The sequence below is a fragment of the Chrysemys picta genome, chromosome 3 (assembly GCF_011386835.1).
Source record: "Chrysemys picta bellii isolate R12L10 chromosome 3, ASM1138683v2, whole genome shotgun sequence".
NCBI lineage: Eukaryota > Metazoa > Chordata > Testudines > Emydidae > Chrysemys > Chrysemys picta.
The window spans coordinates 95,097,298-95,124,839 of record NC_088793.1 but is presented as its reverse complement, the minus strand read 5'-3'; the positions used below and the strand labels follow the sequence as shown (position 1 = coordinate 95,124,839).

The window sequence follows — 27,542 nt, the reverse complement described above, 5'->3', positions numbered from 1 at the left end:
GGGAGCAGGAGTTAATGAGGGAGGCTAAGACCTATACAATGTACAGCAAACTTCCTCCCCACATTTTTATTTTGAAAATGTGAATGATCATTAAGAACTTCCAAATCTTGTCTTGCAGGGAACAATAGTGTGCCCCTAATTTGCAAAGGCCTCACTAGACTCATCTCTTTGAATAAGTAGGTAGCTGTAAATCAATTTCCAAAGAACGCTGGATTTGATGGAGCACTTGTTGATGTATTTGCTCTTGCTGATGGCATAATTGGGGATGATTTGATGACACAAAGCTGTCTTTTACTCCTCTAGGAACCTGCTGGGATAATTCTGAACACATTCTAAAATAGTCTGAAAGGGAAGAAATAATAAAGAGTAATTTAAATACCTACATGAGAAGTACGGAAAATTAAGGCCTAATCATTGAATAATTTCTGGCTAATTAGGTGTTATTTATTAATGAGCCATTCTTGCAATAATTTCAGCTGTCAGAACCAAATATTAGCTCTTTAAATTTCTGTTTTAATTATGCAAAAACCTAGAGAAGCTATTTAAACTGGGTTCTTCTCTCTGATGCTCTGCAAAGGCTGTGTCTGCTTGGGAGGGCTCTCATATGACATAGATCTCTTAATGGAACATTATCAGTGCATGATCCCCACACCGTCCCACAGAGACAAAACAGACACCCATTATTCCCTGCTTATGTCATTCCATCTTGAATCCAAGCCAGATGCTAGCACGCTAGGCCATAACTATCAACACTCCCATGGCACTGCTGTGTAACGATGCCAAAATCGTTCGACCGGATGATCATAGTGGTCCCTTCTGACCTTAAAGTCTATGAGTCAAAATTCTCCAAATTACTTTCACTGTTTCAGAAGCAACTACCCAGGGAATCTTTCACATCCTGCTTCCATAGATGAGAACTGATCTCTTGCTTTAATACTTCACTCTGAGAAGTTCAGAGCTTTCTGTTTATGAGTTAGCAGTCAGAGAGAGAAAGTCTTTGTTGGTATAAATTGTTGCAGCTCTATTGAAGTCAATGGACCTACAACAATTTACGTAAGTGTGGGATACATACCAAAATAAGCATAACTTAGTAAATAAATCATATATGTATATATGATATGATAAATCACCCAATAAGGAATATTGAAATCCAGGGTCACATTTCAGGTAAGATTAATTAACAATGGCATAGACAACAAAACATTGTGAACAAAATATGAAAGGCCTCAAAAATCTTGGTCTTTAAAGTAGATAATTTAGGAACATAAGAACGGTCATACTGGATCAGACCAATGGTGCATCTAGCCCAGTATCCTGTCTTCTGACAGTGGTCAGTGCCTGATGCTTCAGAGGGAATGAACAGAACAGGCAATTGTCAAGTGATGATCCATCGTGTCATCCAGTCCCAGCTTCTTAAGAAAGAAGGGGAGGAGGAGGAGGAGGGTAAAAGGATAAAGCATAGATATATGCTTTATCTGATTTATATATATATAAACCAAAACCAAAGAAACCATAAAACCCTAGAAATAAACAATTTGTATATTTACATTAAAGAGATTAAATAATCCTTGACAATAGCCATGTAAAGTCACTGTTAAATTTAAATAGTTATTCATTCTAAGTACTGCTTTCTGGCAAGAAATATTAATACAAATAATAATAGTATTTCAAATGGATTAAAAAATCAATCAAATGGGGGCACCAATGAGCTAAATTGCTTGGCTTCAATACATGACTGAGTATTATCTTGACAGATTAATTGACTACCGAAAATAGCTGTAGCTTCATCAGATTTTTTAAAAAGTTATTTTTCTCCATATTCACTCAGGCAGAGTTTTCAAAGAAACAAAATTGAGGCCGTAAAACCATAAGATAGAAATTTCACTTAAGATCATACATTTCTTTCACAAACCTGAGTGGTCTTTAAAGTAGATAATTTAGGAACATAAGAATGGTCATAGGAAACATACGACCCTTCAAAACAAATATTACCTCTTTTTCTATCCCAAATCTGGTAATATTTCAGGATTAGTAGATTGCCAAAAAAACCCCAACATCAATAGTTGTGTTGTGATGCATTTTGCTGCCAGTATCCTTATTTGGAACACAAAAGTTTTGATATTTGTGGAATGGAGCACGGTCACCAATAGAATTTAAATTGGGCATTATTGTCTGGGCTGGTATCACCATCTATTATTAAAGTTGTCAGATATGTTCCAGTATAAGGTCCTATTTTTAGTTACTTATAACTGTACCAAACTTTAGCAAGTTGGCTGAAATTTTCCATGCCAAGTATTTGCTTCAGGCTGATTTTTTTTTTTTTTTTAAGTTTCGGTCAAAATGGTCCAGCTAGTTCTGAGAATAAGGCTAATGAAAAAAAAATGTTACTTTTTCCTGTGTTACAAAAATTCTTGAGGCCTTTTCTTTGAAATGTTGTAGTGCTCCCAAGCATGGTGGTAGGACTTGCAATTTGGCAGGCCTTTGTGTCGGGGATGTGTCCTTAGCCATTCATGTGAAAACCCACACAAATCTGGCCAAGTTATAAGCCTTTGAAAAATCACAGTTGCACATGCTCAGTAGAGACTTGCTTGAGAAGCAGCTAAAATCTCTGAAGAGTCCGTCCTCGTTGAGCATGATCAATCTGCTCACAGCTCCTAGTGCTGACCAGACTGTGCAAGTACCATTCCCACTGAGTCAAGTTGGGGGGGGGGAGGGATAGCTCAGTGGTTTGAGCATTGGCCTGCTAAACCCAGGGTTGTGAATTCAATCCTTGAGGGGGTCATTTAGGGATCTGGGGCGCACACACACACACACACACACACAAAACTGTCAGAGACAGTACTTGGTCCTGCTAGTGAAGGCAGGGGACTGGACTTGATGACCTTTCAAGGTCCCTTCCAGTTCTATGAGATAGGTATATAGATATATATATTTTCAGAGCAACTGAGCACAATTCCAACCGAGGGCTCAGAAGGGCTCTTCCCAGCTGTTCCAGGTCAGGGTGAAGCCAAGCACAAGATTCACAGCAGGGATCCTGTCTTTCCTGTGCTCTCAGTGACTCCCTACCTAGATGCCCAGGCAATATGGAGGAGGAAGCCATCTGATATGAATGAGATGGGACAAGGTGTTGATGGGACAAGGAGTTGAGTGAAACTGTACGGCAGAGGACAAACTGATGACATTGGAGGGGGAGACTAAGACTGGTTGGACAAGACTGAGACTGGGGACAAAGACGGGCAAACTCAGATTGGTTGAGTAAGGAGACTGGGACAGGGAACCAGTGCGGGATATAAGGACACTGTGAACCATTTGGCTGAAGGTGGAAACAGAGATCAGATGAAGAGCTGGGGTGGGGGAGACTGGGACTAGGAACCAGTGAAGGGGTGGGGTGGGAAGGAGAGAGAGATTTGATAAAATGTAAGGCTATGGAGGGCAAACTGGGACTAGCTGGGCAAGGAGATTGGGCCAGGGAACAGGTGGGGGGAGATTGAAATTGGGTGAGGAAACTGGGAAAGGAGATTGGGACTGGGAGACAAAGTGGGGTGGGGGGAGAGGCAGAATGAACGGGAAGTGGGAACTGGGCCTGGATGGGCAGGAAGACTGGGGACAAGGAGTTCAGTAGGGAGTAGAAAGAATTGGGTATGGCTGGGCAAGGAGATTGGGGCCAGGTGTAGAGAGGGTGAGACTAGGAGTTGGGTGGGAGATTGGGACTCAGACAACAAGCCCAGAGAAGGGAAACTAGCTGGGCAAGAAGATGGGGACTGGGAGGTGTAGCCTAAGTCATGGAGACTAGGAACGGGTAGACATGGAGAATGGGACTGGAACAAGGAGCCAGAGGTGGGAAAGAGACAGGACTGGGACAAGTTGGATGGGATGGGCCACAGAGATCCAGTTTAGGGAAAACTGGTAAAAGAATCTGCATCCATTATGCACACTCCCTTCTAGACCCTGGAATGGAACCCACAATTTCTGAGTCTCACCATGCCTCTTCACAGCAAATGCCTGTGAAAGTATGTGTATTGTCCTCCTCTAGTACTGGACTACTTAGAGGATGACAGCCTACTACTGTTATCAGGTACTCTGTTAGCTCAACCGGCAGAGGTCCATGTGATGGAGCTAAAGGTTCCAAACCGGCCAATGAACCTTATGGATGTCAATACGAAGCTACATGATGGAATTTAGGGGGGAGGGAGGTGGATGCTTTTTTAAAACCTTGGAAATTACATACAAAAAAATTAGAAGAGCATTAAGTTTATTAAGTCAAACAGTTGAATATTAGAAAATGCCAGAATTATGGTTGTCTGTAATACTTTAATTTGACCCCTTATGTGTATGCATTAGGATAGTCTGTAATTACATGCTCACATACTAATATTTCCATAGGAGCCCTGCCTCATTCTGTGCACTGTATTCATCTACTCTGGGGATGTAGTAATGTAGTAAAGGAGGCTGTTGCCTGTCGATTCCTGCTTCATTTGTTGGAAATTGGAAGGTGTGTACTATTAGGAGTACCAGGACAGGTGGGTCTAGGCCTGCCCATAACTAAAGGGTTGGAAGGTGTGTGATGAATGAGGCAGAGAATTGCAGGAAGAGAATGGATGATTAAGATAGCTGAATACTACCCTGGAAAACTCAATTCTGTCTCTGCCTCTGCCACAGAGTTTCTATGTAATGCTAAGCAAGTCACTTAAGCCATTCTTTTCACAGATGATCACTAATTGTCTGCTCCTCGTTTTTTGGGTGGCTGACTTGAGACCTTCCTGGGATCTGATTTGCAGAAGTGTTAAGCACTCTCAATTGCAACTGAAGTCAATGGGAGCTCTGCTTCAGTATATACAGTGCTATATAATGCTAAGTACAGTAACTCCTCACTTAAAGGCATCCCGGTTAATGTTTTTTTAATTGTTACATTGCTGATCAATTAGGGAACATGCTCGTTTAAAGTTGTGCAATGCTCCCTTCTAATGTCATTTGGCAGCCGCCTGCTTTGTCCACTGCTTGCAGGAAGAGCAGCCCGTTGCAGCTAGCTGGTGGGGGCTTGTACCAGGGTGGACCAGCAGCCCCCCATTGGCTCCCCCTATCAGCTCCCCGTTCCCCTACATTCCCTGTGCTGCAACCGCCCAGCAGGCTAGCAATTGGCAGTTCAGCTGTCCCACCCCCCACTGTCATGTGCCGCTCCTGCCGTCTGCCTTGGAGCTGCTCCCAGAGACTCCTGCTTGCTGTGCAGGGGGGGAAGGAGTGGGGATAATGTCTGGGTGTCCCCTTCCCCCCTGCTCCTGCACCCCACTTACCCCTTCTCCATATAGAGCAGGGAGGGGACACGGAGGGAGAGAGACTGAGAGAACTTGGGGCAGCAGCTGCTGTCTCAACTTCCTGATCCACTTAAAAAGGCAATGCATTTAAGAGTGGGTTAGCTTACTTAAAGGGGCAGTGTGCATCTCTCTCTCTCTCTCTCCCACACACGGTGTGTGTCTGTCTCTGTCTGCTATGCTGTCTCCCCTCCCTCGTGTTCATGCTGCCTTGTGTGAGAGGCTACATTAACAACAATGTGTTAACCCTTGAGGGTTCAGCCAAGTGCTAGTTCATCATTTAGCAGCAAGCCATTCCCTGGGAAATATCCCTCCTTCTTCCATCCTCTAACTTCACCACCTCAACCAAGCTTCACAATCATCATCGCTGTGAACAGTATTAAATTGTTTGTTTAAAACGTATACTGTGTGTATATCTATATAATATATAGTTTTTTGTCTGGTGAAAAAAATGTCCCTGGAACCTAACCCCCCCCCCCTTACATTAATTCTTATGGGGAAATTGGATTTGTTTAACATCGTTTCGCTTAAAGTTGCATTTTTCAGGAACATAACTACAACGTTAAGTGAGGAGTTACTGTAATCTGAAAAAACAGGTCTTAGATGTCCCAAATTGCCTCCCCTGCCCCGAAATTAGTGGATACTTTTGACCTTATTCTCTCTCTGTGCGTCGGCTCCTTATCTGTAAATTGAGGATAATCCCATCCTCTCATCTCACTGGCGTGTTGTGAAAATAAATAAATTTATGTTTGTGAAGCATTCAGATACTAAAGTGAGGAGCGCCATGGAAAAGCCCACGAGGAAATTAATAATTCTGTGTTCATAGCAGGGTTTGAATAGTATTCAGTAAGGGTTGGGGCCACACATTGAAATATGAGGATAAAACAAAATATTGACTAGCTGCTCAGGAAGTGAACACTGTATGTCCTATACACTGAACGAAGCAGGGGTTTTGTGGAAAAAATAATTTGTGAACATGAAAGACTGTATGATAATGTATACCCCCCAAGGGGGCTGAAGTAAAGTTGCACAGGCAACCTTAATTCTGACATTTACTAACTTTTGAATTATTGACTTTGCAACCATAATCATATTCTTTTAACACAGTTCTTTGAATGTAATATATTTATACCAAACTTCTCCCTCAGAAATCGTCAGGAAAACCCAGCATCTGCATGTTATTTATCTTAGAAAAAAATCTTAATAATTCAACTTTTCTATGAAGGAACATATTGTCTTTAATTGAAACATCAATGTACATCTTAGAGTAGTCCACCTTTGTTTCTAAACCTTTTAATTTTTCTTGCTATTTCTAACCCTTTTAATTTTTCAGCTATTTTGGATTCTCTCTAGTGGCTGTGCTCATGTAAGCAATTCTGAAATGGCTGTATACCAGGCTGGTCACTTTGTGTGAATGAGAGCAGCCTGAGGGTTGCTCTAATTACCCCAACTGCCATTGGTCTCAAAGGCCCATAGTGGCATCTAGGATTGCTGAGAGAAGTGATCTTCCTGGCTCTGGCTCTGTGGACTTTAGATCATATTCATGCTTTCTGAATGGCTTTCTGAGGTCAATAATTAAATTAAGAGCAGCTAACTGAAGTTGAGATGATGCTGGTAAGAAGTAGGAAGTGTTTTGAAGAACTCGTCCATGAAAACCCCACCCATAGGAAGCATCTGCCTGCAGGTTGTTAAATCAATTTTGATAGTTATAAGGTATGTGCTTGTGGGCAGAGGACATATGTACATTCAGGAAGGTTAACTTTTTATGTCCTTGTTTTGTGGTAGGTATGTTAGCATGTAACAACCTACACCATTTCACAACTATGTTTTGTGTAGGTTTGTGACAGCTGCCATCTTGGCCAGTGCACTAGAAATTGAACTGGGGACTTCTATGAGCTGCTAAAGCTCCATAGGTGAACCAAGGAATTCATTGAAGGGGGGAAATCCTGAAAAAAGAATCTGATATATGGTTTTGCCAAACCAAATATCATCTTTTGTGTTTCTTAAAACATTTTCAACTTATATCCTCTGTGGATCAATATAGAGGGGCACATAAGACACACTCACCAGTGGGTTACATACATGTATAGCCATACAGTATTCTCTGAAGAATATTAGTCATTAGGAATTTGTGGGGAAAAAAGTGTATGGAAAATTACAGAATTTAGATCGTTCTCTAGAAGAATAATGCAGAGAGAAGAAATGTATCCAGAAACTGAGAAGAAAATACAGGCAAATCTTGCTTCAAAAATGTAGGTGAGTCATGACAAATCCAATCCATAAACTTTGCAACTTCAAGTTGAATAGGGAGGAAGATTGCTAGGATCTAGGCAAATTTACCTTTATAGCATGTCTTCGAAAGCCAGAATATTGTGGGGCAGCATGAAAAATGTAGACTGCACAGCTAACTGCTTATAATTTCCCTTTGGCCTTGTTCATAGCCTCAGTTTACACAGGCACATCCTATATTTTCATTACTGCATAAAGAACCTGATTCTTTACCTGTTTAAGTCAATGGCAAGGCTTACATTTTCCTTGGTGGTGTAGGATCAGGCCCAGAAGGAACAGCACAGAATATGTTCACAACAAAAAAAAAAAAAAAGGGAGAGGTATAGTACATGGGGTTAACCCAAGGGGTTCATTGAAGGGGGGAAATCCTGAAAAAAGAATCTGACGTGATTTTGCCAAACCAAATGTCATCTTTTGTGCTTCTTAAAACATTTTCTCTTTGTACAGAAATTCCTCCCCTCTTATCCTGTGGTCACGTGCTAGCCAAAGAAAATGAGTTAGAAAAATTACTCTGCCCAAGTAACACATTCTTTCACTGCCTTGTCTTCTGTCGCCTTTGTCTTTGTTGTAAAGGTCTTTTCCTCCTACATCTGTCCTGTAGGCTTTATTATTGTTTGCTATCTGTCGCCCACTCCCTCTTCCATTCACGTTTTAAGAGATGCCCAGCTACTCTCTAGCACACATACTTACATCAGCCTCTTGAAATGAAAGTCACTACAGCTTGATACCTATCCAAAAAATGTCAAGTTTAATTTCATCTTCTTCACCAAATGCTGTCCTCCTCCTCAGTACTTCAGTGTCCTTCCTCTTCCTGTAAAACACTCAATATTACTACACACAGTTAGCATCATGCACAGTTCAAAAGTTCCTTACACCCACACATCACATTAGACCTAAACAATGCTTGTCTGTTTGACTTATGCTTGACAGCAGAACTGTGTCGTGTCCTTCCAAATGCTATTCATTCATGTAGTTGCTAGGGATTTTTATATGCACTGTGGTGCTAGGCAGCAGTTATACTGTGCAAAAATGATCCATGCCCCTCAGAGTTTACTCCTGTAATATTTTGACACCACATAATGTTTTTGGGTAGGGCCAAAGAATGAGGCCATATGTCCAGTACTGGTATTCATTTATTTAGATGAAGTGTAGTAATGGTCACACCCAAGAAGTATGTTTAAATTCATGTTCAGCCAAAGGAAAATGTTAAAATGGTGAGAGGATGTAGCAGGTGTGTGGTGAGATAAGGTCCTTTAATACATCTAGAGGACTTTCCCACTTTATTGGGTAATCATGCCCAAATTAAAGAGGTTCAAAGCAAATCAAGATTCAGAATGGTTTCTTCCATCTTGGGAACTTACATGGCCCCCTTCTTTATATTATTTGAGCTCATCACAGTCTTTAATGCATTATCCTTGCAACAAGGCTGTGAATTAGGAAAGTGCTGCTATCCCCGTTTAACCAATGGGAAACTGAAGCACAGAGAGGCTAACTGAGTTTCTTAAGGTCACATCGTCAGTGTTTGGCTGAGCAAGGAACTGAATTCCAATCTCCTGAATCCCATGCTGTGCCCTAACCACTGAACCATCCTCCCTAGAGATGGGCCCTTGTAAATAGGAGAGCTCTTCTGTGGAAGTTTAGGAGCACATGGAGAAATTACAATAAACTCTGTTGCAATCCAAGTACCATTTATATCCTCAAACAGCTATTTCTGTGCCTTTATATTTCTCCTTACCATCCCTACCATTCAGAGTACAACTTTCGCTTTTTTATGGGTGGGTATATATCCTGTAGGCAGCAGCAATGCATGTATGAAATTATTCCAGCCTGAAAGATTCAGGGAGAACACATTCTACTTCTGCAATCGCTTCTAAAAAGAACTGCATCACAACTAGCACCGCAGCATTTTTCCATAAGCTAACTCCCACACTGTACTTAAACAGAACTTGTAGGATTGTCTGTAACACTGCCACCTGATGATTTCCAATAATTCTACAACCCCAGCTCTTTCAGAAGCAAAAGTATGCTTACTGAATCAGATCATTGCTATTTAACTCAAAATTGACATTTTTGAAATACTAATTTCAGGAAATTATTCAGATTATAGATTCAGTCTCTCGGGTAGTTTTAAAATATGGACAGACTAGGTGACATAATTGCCATTGTCTTTTGAATCCTCTCTTGCTTCTGGCAACTAAACTTGGTCAGAGATGTATAAACTGTGTGAACAGTTTTAAAAATAGAAATTCTTGACATAATCAGAATCATATGGATTCAAATTAACTTCTTGTGATTTGAGCAAATGTTGCTTATTACCACTAAATATTCCTCCATTGTTTGGCGGTACCAGTCAGGATTTGGTGTGCATCACTTGGCTTTGATAGTGCCAGGCGGTCATTGTCCATCAGGAATTTGTAGACAAACTCTTTCTTCAGGGTGAGGTAAGGCTTAAGAGTTCCTGGGGTAATACTGGATTTGGTGCATCTGTTTAGCATTAAGCTGTTTCTGAGTTGTGACTGAACTAATGAATTATGTTATTAACTAATAATATGTGGAAGGCAAACTCAAATGCAAACAACCCATTAATTGTTAGGGAGGTGATTTTGCATGACATCAGTTGATGTATATTGTACCTCATCATAGCAAGGCCTGGGTCTCCTCTATTCTGCTTATTTTTTACTCGCAAGTATTTCAAGTCTGTCTGTTATTTCTGCTTTACTTATTTGACTGCTGATAGTGAGTGCTAGATGTCATATAATGAAAAATATGCATATGTGCAAAATGCTGAATTTCTTGTGTTTTATACGATGGCTCATTGTATGATGCCAAATCCTCAAACGTCCTGCACTGGGCAAAGGTAACTTTTCATTTACCAATCACTGTGGGAGTTTTTGTGTGTTCCTCCCCTCGGTCCAACACACCATAATGACTGTGATTGTACAAGCACAGAGTTTTCATTTTCCATGTTTTTCATTTCTCCAAGATCTAACTGCAAATGCATTGCTAAACATAATTTGTAAGACTCTCTCCTAAGATCTGCTAAATTGTGCAATGGTAACTGGGATAAGACAACCAAATTAATTGTAACTTATGTGCTATGAATGAAGATTGGAATACAATATCTCAACAAGTGAGATGCTAACCCAATGCAACACCTGTCACAGAAACATGTGTACTTTTCCTTTAAAAGTGATACCTTGACCTTGTTAGTCAATTTCCGAGAACCTTTTCCCGGATGTCTGTATCAAAATCCTCATATAGGACCAGTTCTGTTACCCTGACTCATGCTGCATAATACCTTACTTGGTAAGTAGCTAGGTTGAAATCAGTACAAAAGAGTTATTTGTGGAACAGTCATATTCAGCTTGAGTAATGGAGACAGAACTGGGCCCACAAGATGCTAAAATGTGTACGTCTCTCAGCAGTTTGGCCTTATTTTTTTTTAAGGTCAAGGAAAGACGTATAATTTGATACTCAGATATCTTGACAAAAGCCCTCCTCAGAATTCTGCACTCTTTTGAACAGCAAAACCTCCTACAGCTTTCACAAAATTTGATTTGAGCCAAGGAAGCACTTTGGAAGCTCGGTGGTAAAAACCTCAGGAAAAAAATACCTCTAAGAATATACTGACCTAAGGAGATTTAGCTGCACAATGCTGTACTGATTAGATATTTTTATGGTCATGACTGATGGCACTAGCTAAAGGCAGGCCTGGTGAAAGGGTCATCTGAAGCTCTGCCAATGCATCTTAAGTCTGTCTTGCTTAAATACCCTGAACCTTGCCTTTGCAGAGTCTGCCAAACTGTGTGGGATAAATGTCCATTGGAGAGTAGGATGAAACCACCAAACTAATTCCCAATTGTAACTTTAATCAGTATTTGTGGCTAGGTGAAAGGATAGTGCATTGACGTGGACCATCTATTGTGCACATAAAGGCTAAGTGAGATCTCTGGGAGGGTGGAAACTTATGTCCATTCAGATTCCAGTTGACTGATTGCAGGATGGTGGTGATGGTGGTGGGCGGGGGTTTTCCAAGGAAGTATTTCTGTTTAACAGAATTCAGTATGCTTGCATTAAAAACATATTTGAAAACAAAAATTATACAATATCAAAACTAGAAGCTGGCCGTGTTGCTACTCCTTTCTACTCCCAGCATATGGTGAAGTGACTATAAAGGAGATGATCACTGAGGTTTTCCCCTCCCCTAAAAAGCATTCAGCATATCACATTTCCAAAACTGCACACGTCTTTTCCATACCATCACTGTTAACCCACTGCCCTTTGTTTTTAGCTTAATAGATGGATGACCTCCCAAGGCTGTTATATTATTTATATTAGCATTTTTTTTTAAATCTTGGTAGCATGCTTTAAGTAAAAGATATCTGCTGGACTCTATCCAGAGTCCCAAAGCTGAGTGTGGTGTTTTAAAGAATTTTAAACTAAAGTGGAATATATTGAACATTTAGATTTGATATTGAACGTATAATCACTCTTTTGACACATCATAATAGTTCTGTTTGGTAGATAGCCAATGAAACATTATGAAATTTAAAGTATTAATTATATTACTGCTGATAATTGCTGAGCCTATGACAGTGTTTATCCTCCAGAAACATTGACCTCATACTACATTAGAGGCTCACTGGCTGTTGGGCAATTACCTATTTAATTAAGAGCCTGATCCTGAGTGGTATTGAAAAATTGGACTCCTAATGGCTGCAAGAGGGGGTCATATGTGCTCAGCATCTCTGAGGAGTCAGCCATAAATACAGGACTTCATTCTCTAACCCATCACTCCAGTTTTACAGTGCTGTCATTCCATGCAACATTGTGCAAAATCAAGCTCATGGTGTATTATGGCCACTCATTAAAAACGTGATGTAAACTGTTGCATTTTCTTTTTAGTGTAATTTCAGTGCCAGTTAAAGCCTTGCCTGTTAACAGAAGTATGGCTATTTGGTGGATCTCTTATTTTGTTTCATTGGCTCCCCTCCCTCCTGTACCCTCCTTCCCCAAATCTATAGATATATATGATTTTCTAATTAATTACATACTTTTAGAGACTCCTACTTGCTTGTACTTTCCTAAGGCTGATCCAGATTGCCCCAGTCACTCTTCCCAATGCACACATGTGCTGAACAGAGAAACCATTCCTCAGAACAGTGACACTTCTAATGTTCAAGGAGAAAATACTAGCCTTATGAAGGGAGGCTGACTTTACATTTAAGAAACTTGCATGTCAAAACTAGAAATCCAGTGAGAACAGCAGGATTCCATAAAGATTTCATTGCTCTCAAAGAACGTGTGTTATAGCATGTCTAATTTCAACCATCGGCAAACATTTGTTGTGAATTTTGCTCCAACAATGCGTGATGGTACGAGGTGAATGCTTATGTTAGTTAAACTGAATCACCTGTTTCCATGGTGTTAAATGTAAAATGTCCCCAGTGGGCAAACCACAGTTATATTTAAAAACTTTTTACCAGACTTTTAAAGTTATTTTGTGCCAAAGCCCTGATTTGGTGACCTGTAGGGGCACACTGCAAGTTTGCATCTGTTCAGCCAAGCATTTGTCTGAGTGTGAGAGAGAGAGATGGCAGGGCAGGAGTAGGAGAGGTGTTTTTCAATGCTGCTTTACTTGTGGCATTATTGGTGCCAGTGTCAGCTTTTGGGAGTGATGGATTCTCTAGCAATACTGTCTGTTGTTGCCTGTACTTAGGAGAATGGTTTCTTTGGTTAATTATATTTTGAATTAGGTAGTACTTCTGGAGGCTGCACTCTGTGCCAGTTAGGGCCCCTGTGATGGAAAGGGACTGGCTTCACACAAGAATAGGGGTAGGCAAAAAACAAATTTTGCTACTAAAGTTCAGCATCATTGCTCTGGACATGAAATGTTTCACATATCTAGAAAGCTGTTCTCTAGATTAAGGAAATTAGTATAATTAAAGTATGTCTTGTATTATTTAAAATTAGAAATAGTCATAAATCCAATCACCAGATATCTTTTTTTATCCTTTTTTACCTTAAAAGTATTTATAAACGTTGATAAAGTGGGTGATTGAGGTGCAGAATACAGAACTCAGCTTAATCTGACTGATCTACCCATGTTAGCATCTTGATATCTCTAATTACATTTGCAGCAGTATTTCTTCCTTTCAGTCAATGGAGAAGGCTATTCTAATGTCTTGATGTTCTTGCTAAATAACAATGTTTCTGATAGGTGAGTTTTATGTGAGTTTACAGGAACTCTGCTGCATGCAGAAAGTTAGAACCCTTCACCCTACTCTGGTTTCCACCAATTTTAACTGGTTCTTAACAAAATGATTTTTTTTTAAAAGTTAAATGCAGAAAAATAAGTTCAATAGCTGTGATTTTATGTACAAGTCAGATATTTGTGTACAAATGGCTAGCTCCCCATCTAACTAGCCAGTTGTGGATACGATCATGATAAGCACATTTGCAAATTGGGCATGCAAATGTGCACACATTTTTGTGCATGTAATTGCATGTCTGACTCTTAGGAAAAGCAGGCCCTGAATACAAAAAATAAATTAGCCAGCCCTTCCATTTTGCCCTCTCCCCTAGTAGAATAAAAAGGGCTCCTTTGAAATGAATATAGTAGTTAACATATTTGAAAAAAAAATAAAATGTTCTTACACTTCTAATCATCTTTTAAAATTCACTGCCATACAAGTTCAAATTCAGGGCTGTGGCTGCATTTGAAAAAGGGGTTAGATAATTGTATAACGAATAGCAATGGTTGTTAAAGATTTGATAAATTCTGCTACTTCATGAGCTAATCTGATCACCTCCAGTGATCAGTTAAAAAAAAACAAAACCTGCCTTCCCCTCATTTACAGCATGAATTGTTGTTCAGTTCTAGCCACTGCTGAAATCAGGAGGCTGGATGGTCTAATCGGATATGACCAATTCTGCATTGCTGTTTCTGAGTTCTCTATGCAGTAGCAAAATAATTTCTGTTTTATGACTTGTAAAAAAAGGATAAAAAAAGAGAGAGAGAAAAGAAGGAATTTGACTTAGATTTCTCTTTAACATATTTCATCAAAAGAATGGATGAAATATTTATTTGGCTACTGTAGTTTGCCTTCTCATCAAAGTGAATAGACATTTAATATCACATGGAAACATTAAAGTAGCTTTTTATCAGGATATATGGAAACCTGCTCAGAACAAACATTCTGGCCTAAGGGAGACTTTTTGATCTGTGGAGTTGAAGCTTTGGTGTTTTAAATATCCTCATACGTAGGTCAGGTGGTCAATTTTAATAATTGATTTGCTTAAAACTTGTGTAAAACTATAAAAAAGAACTTGACAAGTCATTAGTGGTAAATGGTATAACATTGGGATTATACTAACTAACATTGGTGCAGTCATTAGAACTTTTGGTAAAACAAGGAACAGTGAAGTAATAGGACTGTCCCACAGAGGTGGATTTACCATGAAACAAACAGTGCGGTGGCATGGGGCCCCCAATGAAAGGGGGCCCCCGAAAATGCAGGACAAATCTCATCTGACAACCTGCCCCTCAGTCCCGGCCAGCGGTGCAGCAGGGCTCAGGCCAGCAGGCTGCCTGAATTCCCTGGCCAGTGGCCCCATGCCGCTCCCAAAAGCAGCTGGCTGCTGGCACATCTCTGCTTGCCCCTGGCGGGGGGAAGGAGGCTCCATGCACTACCCCGCCCCAGGCAGCACACGGAGACCCGCTGCCCCCTCCCCCCAAGGGACATGCAGAGACATGCCAGCAGCAGCACAGCCTGGCTAAGGAGGTTCCCTGCCCGTGCTGCCTCCCTCCCTCTGTGCTGCTCCCGGAAGTGGCCGGCATATCCCTGCGGTCCCTGGGTGGGTGTCTGTGCATTGCCCCCGCCCTAAGCTCCAACTCTGCAGTTCCCATTGGAACTTCAGCCAAACTTCCTCCCAGAGCCTGCACCCCTCTCCCCACCCCCCTCCCAACCCCCTGCCCCAGCCCAGACCCCGGACCCCACACCCAAACTTCCTCCCAGAGCCTGCACCCCTCACCCCCTCCCACATCCTAACCCGCTGCCCAGCCCAGAGCCCACACCCAAATTTCCTCCCAGAGCCTGCACACCAGAGCCCAGAGCCTGCATGCAAACTCCCTCCCAGTGCCCGACCCCTGCACCCCAATCCCCTGCCCCAGCCCAGAACCTACACCCAGCACCCAAACTCCCTCCCAGAGCCTGACCCTCGCACCCTCTCCTGCACCCCAAACCCCAATCAAGGTACCTCACTTTATTTTCATTTACTTCCTATTACTTATAATATAGGAGGAGAATGAAGAAAGAAAAAAAGAATGAAAAACAGGGAGAGAGGGGGAGATAAGAGAGAATGTTCTTTTTCTTGGCTGGTTCCTGAGCAGGGGGAGGAGGGCGAAAATGAAGCTGCGCACAGGGCCCCACTAACTCTAAATCCGCCACTGCTGTCCTGTACATCGACCGATAGGAGCTAAAACTCTCTCCCAAGCGGTACTTTCCATTAGAGTGCAGAAAGCGCACAGTGCAGTCCAAATGACCAACTATCCTTCTTAATTACTAACCTACTCAACATTCTGAGTGGCTGCCCTTTATCATCCCTCACAAAAAGCAGTTAGTTCTAATTGTATAATTTGTCTTTTTTCCACTTAGAGATGGGTGAACTAGTTAGAATTAAAAAAAAAAATGCTAATTTGAACTTTAGCCCAAAACTGGCACCAAAACTTTTTTGAAAGTAGAAAAAATTTGGATTCTCCGCCTCCCTCCTCTATTCTTTGTTAATTTTCACACTGCTCTACCCTTTCAGCTTTCACCTTGAACTAGACATTGAAGCAATGAAATCCTGTACTAAGAGATGCTATTCTCATGGTATTTCTGACCTGGCTGGAAACAGGATGTACTAGGCATCTTATTAGCTTTCTTCCTGCTGATTTCAAGCCTGATTATTAGACCTAAGAGGTTTGGAAAACTGTTGATAACATCCGAATTCCTAAAATTTGCCCTTCCTCAATTCACTGACATGAAACTAAAGTGATTCTATGTATGAGCTTTAATAATCCTCTTGTTGTTTTTTTGCTAAAATTACAGCATTCTTGATGAAACCTGAGATTTCAGCATTTGTTTTAATGGTTCAGGCATTACTGCCAAATTTTGGGCAGCTCTGTGTGTAACATTTTATGCTATTTGATGTGCTATTAGAGGTTCCCAAAACTTATTGGTTCATACACCACCTTTTTAAAAAATTGATGTGAAGTGATCAAATTAATGTACCATCAATGTTACATCTACCACAGTTTTGGAACCCCTGAGATAAACTGCATGTTTACAAATAATTTGCATATCATTGTAAACTTCAGCTTTTTAAAGAATAGTGTGAATTTAGTGCTGATGCAAGGCATTGACTTGAAAACTCTAGGGCAAAAATCCCACTGTTTACCTTTAGGTCAGCAGCAGGGCAAGTTTCTCACACACACTACACTCCTGATCAGTGGAGGGGACTTCATCTTGAACAGCAGTAGTTCAGGGCGTCTCTACCTGGTGCATCAATGCACACCAGCTGGGGGTGTAAATTCTAGTGTGCACCAGCCTATTGTGCACTGACTGCTAGCATACACTAAAAGTTCCCTGGTGAACGTTGACGTACTCTTTGAAATGGTACTACATCAACGTGCGTTAGGGAACTTTTAGTGCGTAACACTCTGGTGCACACTAGAATTTACCCCTCAGCTGGCATGCACTAATGCACTGTGCAAATAAACCCAAAGTCTCCATGTCCTATGCAATTCTTGGCTTCTCTTCTGAATTTATCAATTAGTGCAACGAGTGGCTGTGAGTTTGTCATGTGGGAGCTGGAATGGAGACCCACCCAACTCATCTTTCCTAAGGGGCCACCAAGTATCCAATAGAAGAAACAACTTTTAATCCCTACTGAGCTGGACTGGATTCATACTTTATAGCTCATTAGAAATGCCCTGAGACACCCTGTCCAAAAGGAAGTGCTAAGGTTACACCTCCATAAGGCTGGGCATCTTATCAATGAATGGCTCCTGGTGTGCTAGTTGAAGGCGGATGTGCCCATATAAGTATTATAATATATTTATTTATTTTGCACAACACAAAACCAAAGGGGTTTTCACAATTATTATAAACCAGTACAATAAAATCAGTTATAGAAATACTTACCTGGAAAAAGCAACAGTGGGGTAAAAAGCATTTTGCAAACAAACATTGCAAAACAAAAGATACAACATAAGTAATAATAAGGGGAGGAAAATTGTGTTTGGCTGTTAATGCTTGTTGAAAATAAGTTAGTTTTGAGGAAAGCTTTGAAAGAACGCTATCTGCACACAATAAAGTAGACTTACTCTTAGTCCTATGCCTACCAGCTAGCGAAGGCTTTTCAGTAGGCAGTAAGGATCAAAAGCTAGATAATGTTTACACTGCATGATCCACCTGATGATGGTTAATTAAGGCGACTCCTTGAGAATAAAATACACAATATTTTGAACAGTGTTTCAAACAGTTTTCATAACAAGTGAACATGAGGGAACAATTGAGGATCATTTCTTTGTATAAGAAAATATGCTTTTACTATAGGCACAAAGTTCTGAATATGTGACCTTTTCATTAAAGTATTAATCTTTTGAGTTTTTTTAGTCTAATGAAGAATTGAACTGTAAATATTGCAAAATATAGGATTGCACTCAGCTAGAATGACATCATCCTCAGACACTTAGAATGTCTCTTTCAATAGATTGTGTTTGTTAAGATATGCTTTTCCCTTCAATTATGCCTGTTGGGTATGCACAGTTTTTATGCAAAATGCAATATTTTAGATAGGAACTGTTCTGAAGAGAAATTAGTCTGCTAGTGACTCTGTTAAAATATCAGTTTATACCCCAAGTTATGAATAATACACATTGTGAGGGGAAACACGGTGATTAAAGACGCAGATGCTAAATAATATAAAATAATGTTTTGATTCATTTTCTACACTGTTTAACTCGTACCCCTTCATGCACAGGACAAAAGGAAACAGTGCCTCCTCATCTACTTGTAGAACAAAATCCAAGGAAGAAGCCTGCACCACTAGCTATTGAAGGCAAGTTTGATTCTTTTCTTCATCAATTCATTCACTGGTCTTGATTCTACTTTCCCATTGACTTTGATGGAGCAGGATCAAGCCTATATACCAAAATCACTCCAGGGATTAAGTGTTTGCAGGATTGGGACCTAAGACTCTGACTGCGTGTAATCAGAGTTGCATGGACTGACCCAGGGACCTGTGTGGAGGATCATTGGCTTCAATGGGTCTACGGGAGGGCACCAAGATCTTCCTGCCTGAATCAGATTGCAGGATTAGGACTAAATTTCTAAAGTGCATTGGGGTGTTTCAGGAGATAAGGTGCTACATAAATGTACACGAGCATCATTATTATTAAATGACAATGGTGGATTACTATTTCAGCAATTGCTATTTAGGAATGTTACTATACAATTCATTGTAGTTGTGAACAATATATCTTGCTCTATGCTTATTAAATTTACAGACTTAGACATCAGCTAAGTAAGTAAAAGATAAACAGTCAGCCCCCCTAAAAAAGATCATCTTTAATTGTTCTGTCATGGCATTTTGTAATTTACTCACCTAATAATAATGCTAGTAAAATTGATGTAATACTAATTCTGTTATTAAAATAGGACTATATTCAATCACTTTGAAAATATTACTCTAGCTTGCATTTCTGGTTCTATACCATTTCTCTGTCTCCTCTTCTAATTATTGTCTAAAGCCTCTGAAACCAGTAAACTCCATGTCATTCTCTTCTGTTGCCTGACATAGCATGCGAGAACGTACAAGGCAGCAAGACCATAACAGCATTCATAAAATACTGTGCAGTCATTCAGTCACACCATGGCACTTCCTGATAATCTCTCATAGGGGATTTACTTTTATACTATCTAGAAGTTTCACAGTGTAAGAGAAAAATAGATGGGACTGAAGCCTCATGACTTAAAACAACTACAACATCATATTAAAATTTACCTAAATTTAGTAAATAGAAAGCTAGGGAATGGTTTCTGTGGAATTTATGGCTAGAACAAAGAGTTAAACTTGATTAGACAGATATTTGTAATCTTATGATTAGTCGCAGTCAAAATAATTGGCCAAAAATAGTCAGGTGACTTGTTATCTCATTGCCCCAAATGAAGTTGGATGAATATTTCTCTATAAATACACTGTTCCCTTGTTTGACAAGAGTATAAATCTGTGGTTATTGTGAGACACATTATAGTCTATAAATAGATTGCAGTCCTGCCTACTCGAGGCAAAACATTTGAACCCTGCTTATCAGCAAAAAGAGGTTCCTACTGTGTTAAGCACTAAATGCTGTTATCCACCAATTAACCATAATGGAAAAAAGACATAATGGAAAAAGACTGCGCCATTTGTTGTGTGATAAGGGAAATCTTTAAATATAACTGTTGTACAATACGAACTAGTATCAAATTAATATTAAGTTCCTGATTTTCAAAATTATGAGCAATTACTGAGATTGTACATGGAAATGATCATTTATGTGTCTCACTGGTCATTTGTGTGTGTCATTAGATCATTTATGCATGCAATTACAGTAACTGTGAGTGCAAATTAGGCACCCATTTGGCAAACACAAATTGGGGACATATTGTATGCACAGAATTGCACAACTAATTTCTTTTTAAGGCTCAGGGTCTGGTCACCAGGACTGAATGGTATTCATTCAAGAATTTTGAAGGAAATGAAGAAGGAAGAGCTACTAACAAAAGTCTGATATAAATAACTGATATTTTGCCACCAGTATGATATCTATGTTTGAGAAATGAGATCATTGGTGCTCAGAGGGACTGTAGTCCATGAAGTCTTATTCCAGAACTGGGGGGAAATATTTGAGTAATAAACCACCGACCTAGGTGAAAGTAAGAATAACTAGCACAAAGCACTTGAACAAGCACTAACCAATTAATGAGTGTTATATGATAAGGAAAGACCAGAGAGGCCTTTGCAAATGATAATTAATTCTTTGAAATCAAGTGTTAACTAAATTGTTGGCATAAACAAGAATTAGTGCATCATTTATTTAATGTAGGACTTCTGATAAAATTGCACACAGGAAGCAGATTAGGTAATTTGTTAGCCAGTTAGCAGGAATACAGCCCTTCTATGGATTAAAAACTGGTTGACAACAAAGGAAAAGAGTAGAAGTAGAGGAATACTTCTTTCAAGGCTGATTCCCCTCTGGCACTTCGAGTGCAGAAGGTGGGGGCCTGCAAGGATTTTAAAAATTAATACTGGCCACTCCAGGCTCGTATTAAACTCCCAAGGTTACAGCTTCTCTCTGACCTTGGATGGATAGATGCTGCCACCTTCCAAGTGCAAAAAACCCCTTTGGACCCAGGAAGGAGCATTTGGGAATTCCTCCCAGTGGGATACCCTCAAGCCATTTCACACACACACACACCCTCCCCCCGTGGGGAAGAGCTAAGAAAGAAAACAAAGGAAACCAGCTGTTGCCACCAGCTAATTAAACAACATATGCACAAATCTCTTAGGACACCAAAAATCCAATCCTGTTCTTAAAAAAGGTAAATTTTATTAAAATCAAAAAGAAAGGAAATACATCTCGAACGTATTTTTTGCTAAATTAAAAAAAAAACATTTACAAACTTTAAACATCAATAATAACCTTCTTGAGGTCCAGCTTAAAGGTTACAAGCAAAACCAAAGCATTTGGGGTTAGCACAGAGGACTCTACAAGCCAATAAGAAATAAATAGAAATAGACCTAATCACATCTTTCTAAACATTCCTAATCTACTTACATATCTAAATAGGTAGTTCTAGATATGATCTGATGATTTTCATATCTGGCCTTCAGCTTCTCACTAGCATAACTGCTCCCTGTTCCCCTCTTTCCCAGAGACCCACACAGACAAAGGGAAGTTTTTTCCCAATTTTAAAAAGTTCCAGCCCTCCCATTGGCTCTTTTGGTCAGGTGCCCACTCCTTTCCTTTTACCTGTGGGCTTGTTAACCCTTTACAGGTAAAGCAAGTAGAGAACAGCTACTAAGAGGAATTTTATAGCTCTCTGACTGGCTGGGTGTCCATAAAAAGAAGCTTGAAATGACAATGTTAGGATAAGGACAGCACCAGAAGAGGGGCATGGGCAATCCAACAGTTGATGGAAAGGAATATGGTTTATGAATTCCCTAGATTGGGGTGGTCAGTATATATATCTATGTACTGTCCCCAGTTCTGCCACTGACATAGTATGTGATCTCGCCCCAGTCTCAACCTCTGTACTTCAGGTACCTCATCAGAAAAAATGGACGTAGCTACACCTCTTTGTGAAGTATTTTGATATTTTCAGATGAAAATCTCTGTCTCAGCCAGATCCAGTGTCCATTAGAAAAGATTGACCACTTTCTTCAGTGGACTTTGGATAATTACTAAGTATCATTATGTATTAATTTCCATCCATCCCCACCTGTCACTGCCACCTCTAATCTAACCTGTTGTTGCAAGTCTCAGATGTGGGGGAAATAAGGCTAGACATTGCAAACCCTTATATGTTCTTCAAGGGTGGGCTTTGCAATCCCCTCTGATAGTAACTTCTGGGTGCAACTGATCAGGCTGCTCACCCAGTCTGGAAGGGAAAGACCAAATAATTACTCTGCTGATTTGGCTGGCTCTTTTAAAAAAGTTAATTCTATTCTGGATTATACTCCCCAAAGTGCAATGGGGGATTTTGAAATTGCCAGTTTCAGGCCAGTTTTACAAAGGCAGTGGAGCAACAAGGACTGAGGAGCAAAAAACAACAACACTAAGTTTAAAAAAAACCCAGTAAATATGAAGGTCTTGGTAGGTACATAGTTCAACTAGTGTTATGTATTTCAAGAGCTTCCTCAGCCATGGCATGAAGAGACATAGCCCCTTTTAAATCCTGTATTTTAATTGTCTTTGGAATTTTCATACGGATTTGGAAGCATTGCTCTCATCTCCATGTATTGCTATCTAGGGAAAGTAGGGGCACTGGTTGTGCTTTGAACAGGCCCAATTTCCATGGCCCTGTTCGCTCTGACCTTAATATGCTCCTGTCTCTGTGTTTTTGCCCACTTCCTCTAACTCTGTTGCATTACTTTCCTCATTAGAACTAGAAGTTCTGCCACGTGTGTTCAGTTCCCTGCTGTTCTGTGTGTGGTTTTCTTGTTTCTGCTCACCAGTTTGCTTTGTTTTCTTCCCACAAATCACATTTCATAGAATCATAGAAGATTAGGGTTGGAAGAGACCTCAGGAGGTCATTTAGTCCAACCCCCTGCTCAAAGCCGGACCAACACCAACTAAATCATCCCAGCCAGGGCTTTGTCAAACCTGACCTTAAAAACCTCTTAGGATGGAGATTCAACCATCTCCCTAGGTAACCCATTCCAGTGCTTCACCACCCTCCCAGTGAAATAGTTTTTCCTAATATCCAACCTAGGCCTTTTCCACTGCAACTTGAGACCATTGCTCCTTGTTCTGTCATCTGCCACCACTGAGAACAGCTTAGCTCCATCCTCTTTGGAATCCCCCTTCAGGTAGTCAAAGGCTGCTATCAAATCCCCTCTCACTCTTCTCTTCTGCAGACTAAATAAGCCCAGTTCCCTCAGGTCTCCTCGTAAGTCATGTGCCCCAGCCCCCGAATCATTTTTGTTGCCCTCCGCTGGACTCTCTACAATTTGTCCACATCATTTCTGTAGTGGGGGGGCCCAAAACTCCAGATGTGGCCTCACCAACGCCGAATAGAGGGGAATGATCACTTCCATTGATCTGCTGGCAACACTCCTACTAATGCAGCCCAATATGCTGTTAACCTTCTTGGCAACAAAGACACACTGTTGACTCATATCCAGCTTCTCGTCCACTGTAATCCCCAGGTCCTTTGCAGCAGAACTGCCACTTAGCCAGTCGCTCCCCAGCCTGTAGCAGTACATGGGATTCTTCCATCCTAAGTGCAGGACTGTGCACTTATTCTTGTTGAACCTCATCAGAATCTCATGCTGAAACTCATGGTGGAGGCTAAATTGTCTTTTGTTAGAAATGTGCATCTAGCTAACATGCTGTATATGACATATGGCATCTGACTGGCTCAAGGAGAAATTACAGTTTACAGCCTCAGTTCATGAATATAACACTGGCGGAAATAACCAAGGGTATCTAAATTAGTAAAGCCAATACAAACTTTGATAAATCTTCCCTGATATATGGAAGTGTGATTCTCTTGTATAAGTCTCTGTGCTGGAATCTGGGCACCATTTATCAGTGACCCTTTTTTCCTTCAGACACATGGTATTTCATAATACAGTACATCATTTTTTTTCCCTTTTGTACAATGAAATCATTTACGTTTAAAACAAGTGAATTCTAATGCAAGTGAACCAACAGTTTAAATACAACAGAAAGCATTCCAAATCAATATACTGTATGCAATGTGTGCTCATATCAGCTAGTTTTTGTTGTGGTTCATATTTTCCTCTCTATTATGTGGCACAGAAGACAGCATATGAGTCTAACCTCTATCTTAAATGTTCCAGGCTAAGAGATAGTGTGAAAGGAAAATAGACCAATGTCTCTGTTGGAAATACCATAATGCAGTGTGTTATGCTTTAACCCACCTTTCACAAGGAATCTGTTGGGTATAATCTAGAAATCTTTAACTAGATATCCTGTAGAAATATCTTTTATTAAATAAATGTGATTTTTTTAAAAGTACATTTGGGGTTTTTAGAGTATGTAAAACAAGTTATTTTAGTAACTCCCTGAATCCACTGTAAAGATAGCAAAAAATTTGAGATGATATGAACAAGGTTTCAAAGCAATAAGTTGATTGGTTTAGATTACAAGTTTTAGCTATAAACACTAATGATTTAGCTATGATGAGGAAAAGTCTAACTCTTCACTGTTTCAGAAAGCCCTTGACATTTTATCTAATGAAATGAGGCACTTCTATTATTTTAGTGATGAGAAGAAAAAATTAACCAGTCATTGGAAAGAACCTACTAAATTTTAGAACACTGGATTTAAATACATATATATTTGCATAGGGTTTCATTATGCAGATTTTAATCATTTAACATTATTTTTGTTCAAATTAGCACAACAGAGAAACTACATAAAAATAAGCATTCACCAAAATTTACCTAAAAAAACCAAACCAAGTATTTCAAATAAGTGGGATTTTTTTTTTTTTTTTAGTTTTCCAAATCGCCACATGTAATTAGCAGCCCCTTCCATGTAAAAGCACCATGACTGGGAAAACTTACTTGGATAAAGATGTGTTGCTCTTTGAGATACAATTATGCCATATTCCCTTACAGAGGTAAGGATAGCACTGCTTCAGAAGGAGCAGGCGTCAAGACCTACAATTCCTCTATTGGCTAGGCATCTCCTTTTCCCAAACCACAGAGATTCCTGGTCAGATGCATACACCCTCCAAGGTGTCATTCCATACCCTTCCCAGCCTGTCCCCTGTGCTGCCCAAATGCAGACAGCACCACCATTGTTGATGTTGCCTCACCTACTTGGCTGTGCGCTCCTACCCCTCCTGAGTAGGAGTTGTAGCCACAAACTGGTGAATGCAAACCCAATTAGCATTAGCCACTGCAGCAATTTTCTGTGTACTTTATGACCCTTTCTCAGGTGATCATGCCACACACAATGGCTCCTCTCTGGCTCTTTTCCCCACCAGCCACACACCCTGAGTTCCCATTGTCCAAGAAAAGGGGCTGTTCTTGGATACATAGCAGAGGCTAACATGCCACCTATCTTTTCCCCCTGCGTGTACTTCCTGGCTTCATTAAACTGGTATTTGTGTTCTTTTGCTCCCCTCTGTGTTGTTTAGTGAGGGGAGCATATGGCCCCATGTTATTAACAAACAGTTTTTGTGTTTAATTCAACACAGCCATGAAATGGAAAGTCTGTAATCACCCCACGGGGAAATCATGAACTCTTGTGTGGGTCACATGAAAGCACCAGGAATTTCAGATGTGATAGTGCTACTTGCATACTTTCCACAGCTCTAGCAAATGTCTACATGTAGCAATCTTCAAAGCTTCCAAATAATATTTGAGATTCAGGTTTGAACACAGTAAAATAGCTTCAAAGACAAAATCAGGCAGTACAGATTCACCAGGAGCTCAATTTTTACTGTGTCGCCAGTGACCTCTGTGCCTCATTATTCCTTCACTTGCTTAGTCTAAGAAAACATTATATTGTACTGGTCGACTGAAATGAAAAAGAACGGTGTAAAAAAGATTTGCAGTGGTTACTGTACTTAATTTTGCCTCAGACATGCCCAGGTAAACCAAACAAAAAGGCTTACATGTGAAAAGTAGCAGTTCTGCAAACGTCAGATCAATTTGATTTGGATTTTCATGACCTTTATGGACTTTTCAGTAACTTGATCAACACAGACAGTGTTACTTCCCTCAGAAACAAATAATTGGATCAAAAAGGACAAACTCATTTAAGAAATGGCTTTTTAAAGGGGCTTTTCAAGTCAAATTTGACCCCAAATTTAGATTTCATTTAAAAAACCTCTAAGTGTCCATGAAACTTAATATCAATAGCAATGTTACCATGAAGATTCTTTTAATTCCCCTTCAGTGTTTCAACCCAACACTGCATTTTGCTAATGCGTGTGAAAATGACTAGAACCCAAAGTTCAACTGACCAGTCTAATTTTATTCTCCATGCTAAGAGAAATGCAAAAAAGGAATGGAACAGCATAAAGAGCAAAAATATAATTAGTCTTAACATTTAGAGTGAAATTGCAAAATTCTGATTGACTTTATGAGGGCCAGGATTTCACTCTGGTTTAAAGAAAAGAGTTCTTAACAGATAAGGAAATTAGCTTTATTTTTAAATATAATTTTTGGTTTATCATGTCTCTTGAAAAATATAAATTATGTGAGTTTAAGGGGTGCAAGTTGGTTTGCATAAAATTAAGTACAGACTTTTACTCAAAACTTATGCTGAACCTGAATGAAATTTTCTCTGAGGTTCTGATAAACTAAATTAACTTTTGTTTTAGTCAGGTTGGCTTTCTTTTTCTTTTTTTTTTCCCTGTACATCTCTGTGTACTTCCTTGTCTCTACCAAGACCAGAATCATTAGGTAAGAAAGGCTGTTGTAATATTTCACAAAACCAGACAATATCAAGTCTCCCATGAAAGCTCTTTTCCTGGGATTTCCAGACAGCAGGGGTTTTGATAAGTGCAGATAAGCTTTGTATAATCATCCGAACTTTAGGCACATTATCTGAACCAAACCATTTCCAAACCTTTTGACATTCACCCCCCCTAGTTATTTTTACTTCTACGTATTCCTCTCCACAGCACACAATATTGATGGCAGTATTTTGGCACTTTCCTTACCTCCTCTTCTTAGAGGTGATGGATGAGCAGACAAGTTCTTTCAGAGTCAGCACTAATGTGACTGTTTGCAGCATCTGGGAAGGTCTGTGTGGATAAGAGACTCTCACAATGTCTTCCTCCTCCAGACAGGCTGTATCACTTGTGTAACACCATGCCTTGTAACTCAAGTGCATTCCTAAATTTAGATCTCCCTAGCATTAGCACAGCAACAGGCTGTTGTTACACCCAAACCTAGTTTGAAGTGGTACATTTTTTGCATGTTAATAATACTGTAACCTCTCCTCCCCCTGCCTTTCAAGAGGTACTTGACATCACAGGTAGAGAACAAGAGAAGCTGTAGAAGCAGGTGAAGGAAATTCAAACTATTATATCTTGTTTTGTTTGTATTAAATCCACCTTCTTGCTTTTTCAGCAAATCTTTCAATCCCCTCCCTCCTTCAGAAATAAATCGAAACTAGTACTGAATTTTTCTTTTGCGTCAAGCAAT

The 27,542-nt window shown here is 40.0% G+C and overlaps 1 protein-coding gene and 1 long non-coding RNA gene across 39 annotated transcripts in view; one reads left to right on the top strand and one right to left on the bottom strand.

Annotated features, from left to right (window-relative positions):
* Positions 1-27,542, top strand: part of TRDN (triadin) — a 293,769-nt gene that overhangs the window by 120,920 nt on the left and 145,307 nt on the right. For 35 of the 36 annotated variants that reach the window (XM_065588488.1, XM_065588476.1, XM_065588499.1 and 32 more), the window contains one exon: positions 18,627-18,704. The exons of the other annotated variant lie outside the window; for it this stretch is intronic. In XM_065588488.1, coding sequence (XP_065444560.1) covers positions 18,627-18,704 — 78 coding nt within the window. The remainder of the gene's footprint in view (positions 1-18,626; positions 18,705-27,542) is intronic. 36 annotated transcript variants of the gene reach the window in all.
* Positions 37-27,257, bottom strand: LOC135982340 (uncharacterized). 3 transcript variants are annotated; one of them, XR_010599625.1, is made up of 3 exons: positions 24,945-27,257; positions 7,812-8,409; positions 37-342 (listed from the first exon to the last, which is right to left on the bottom strand). It is a non-coding gene; the product is annotated as an uncharacterized LOC135982340 (long non-coding RNA). The 3 variants fall into 3 exon arrangements; XR_010599624.1 differs by having other exon boundaries at positions 27,056-27,244; XR_010599626.1 differs by having other exon boundaries at positions 8,289-8,409; positions 27,056-27,229.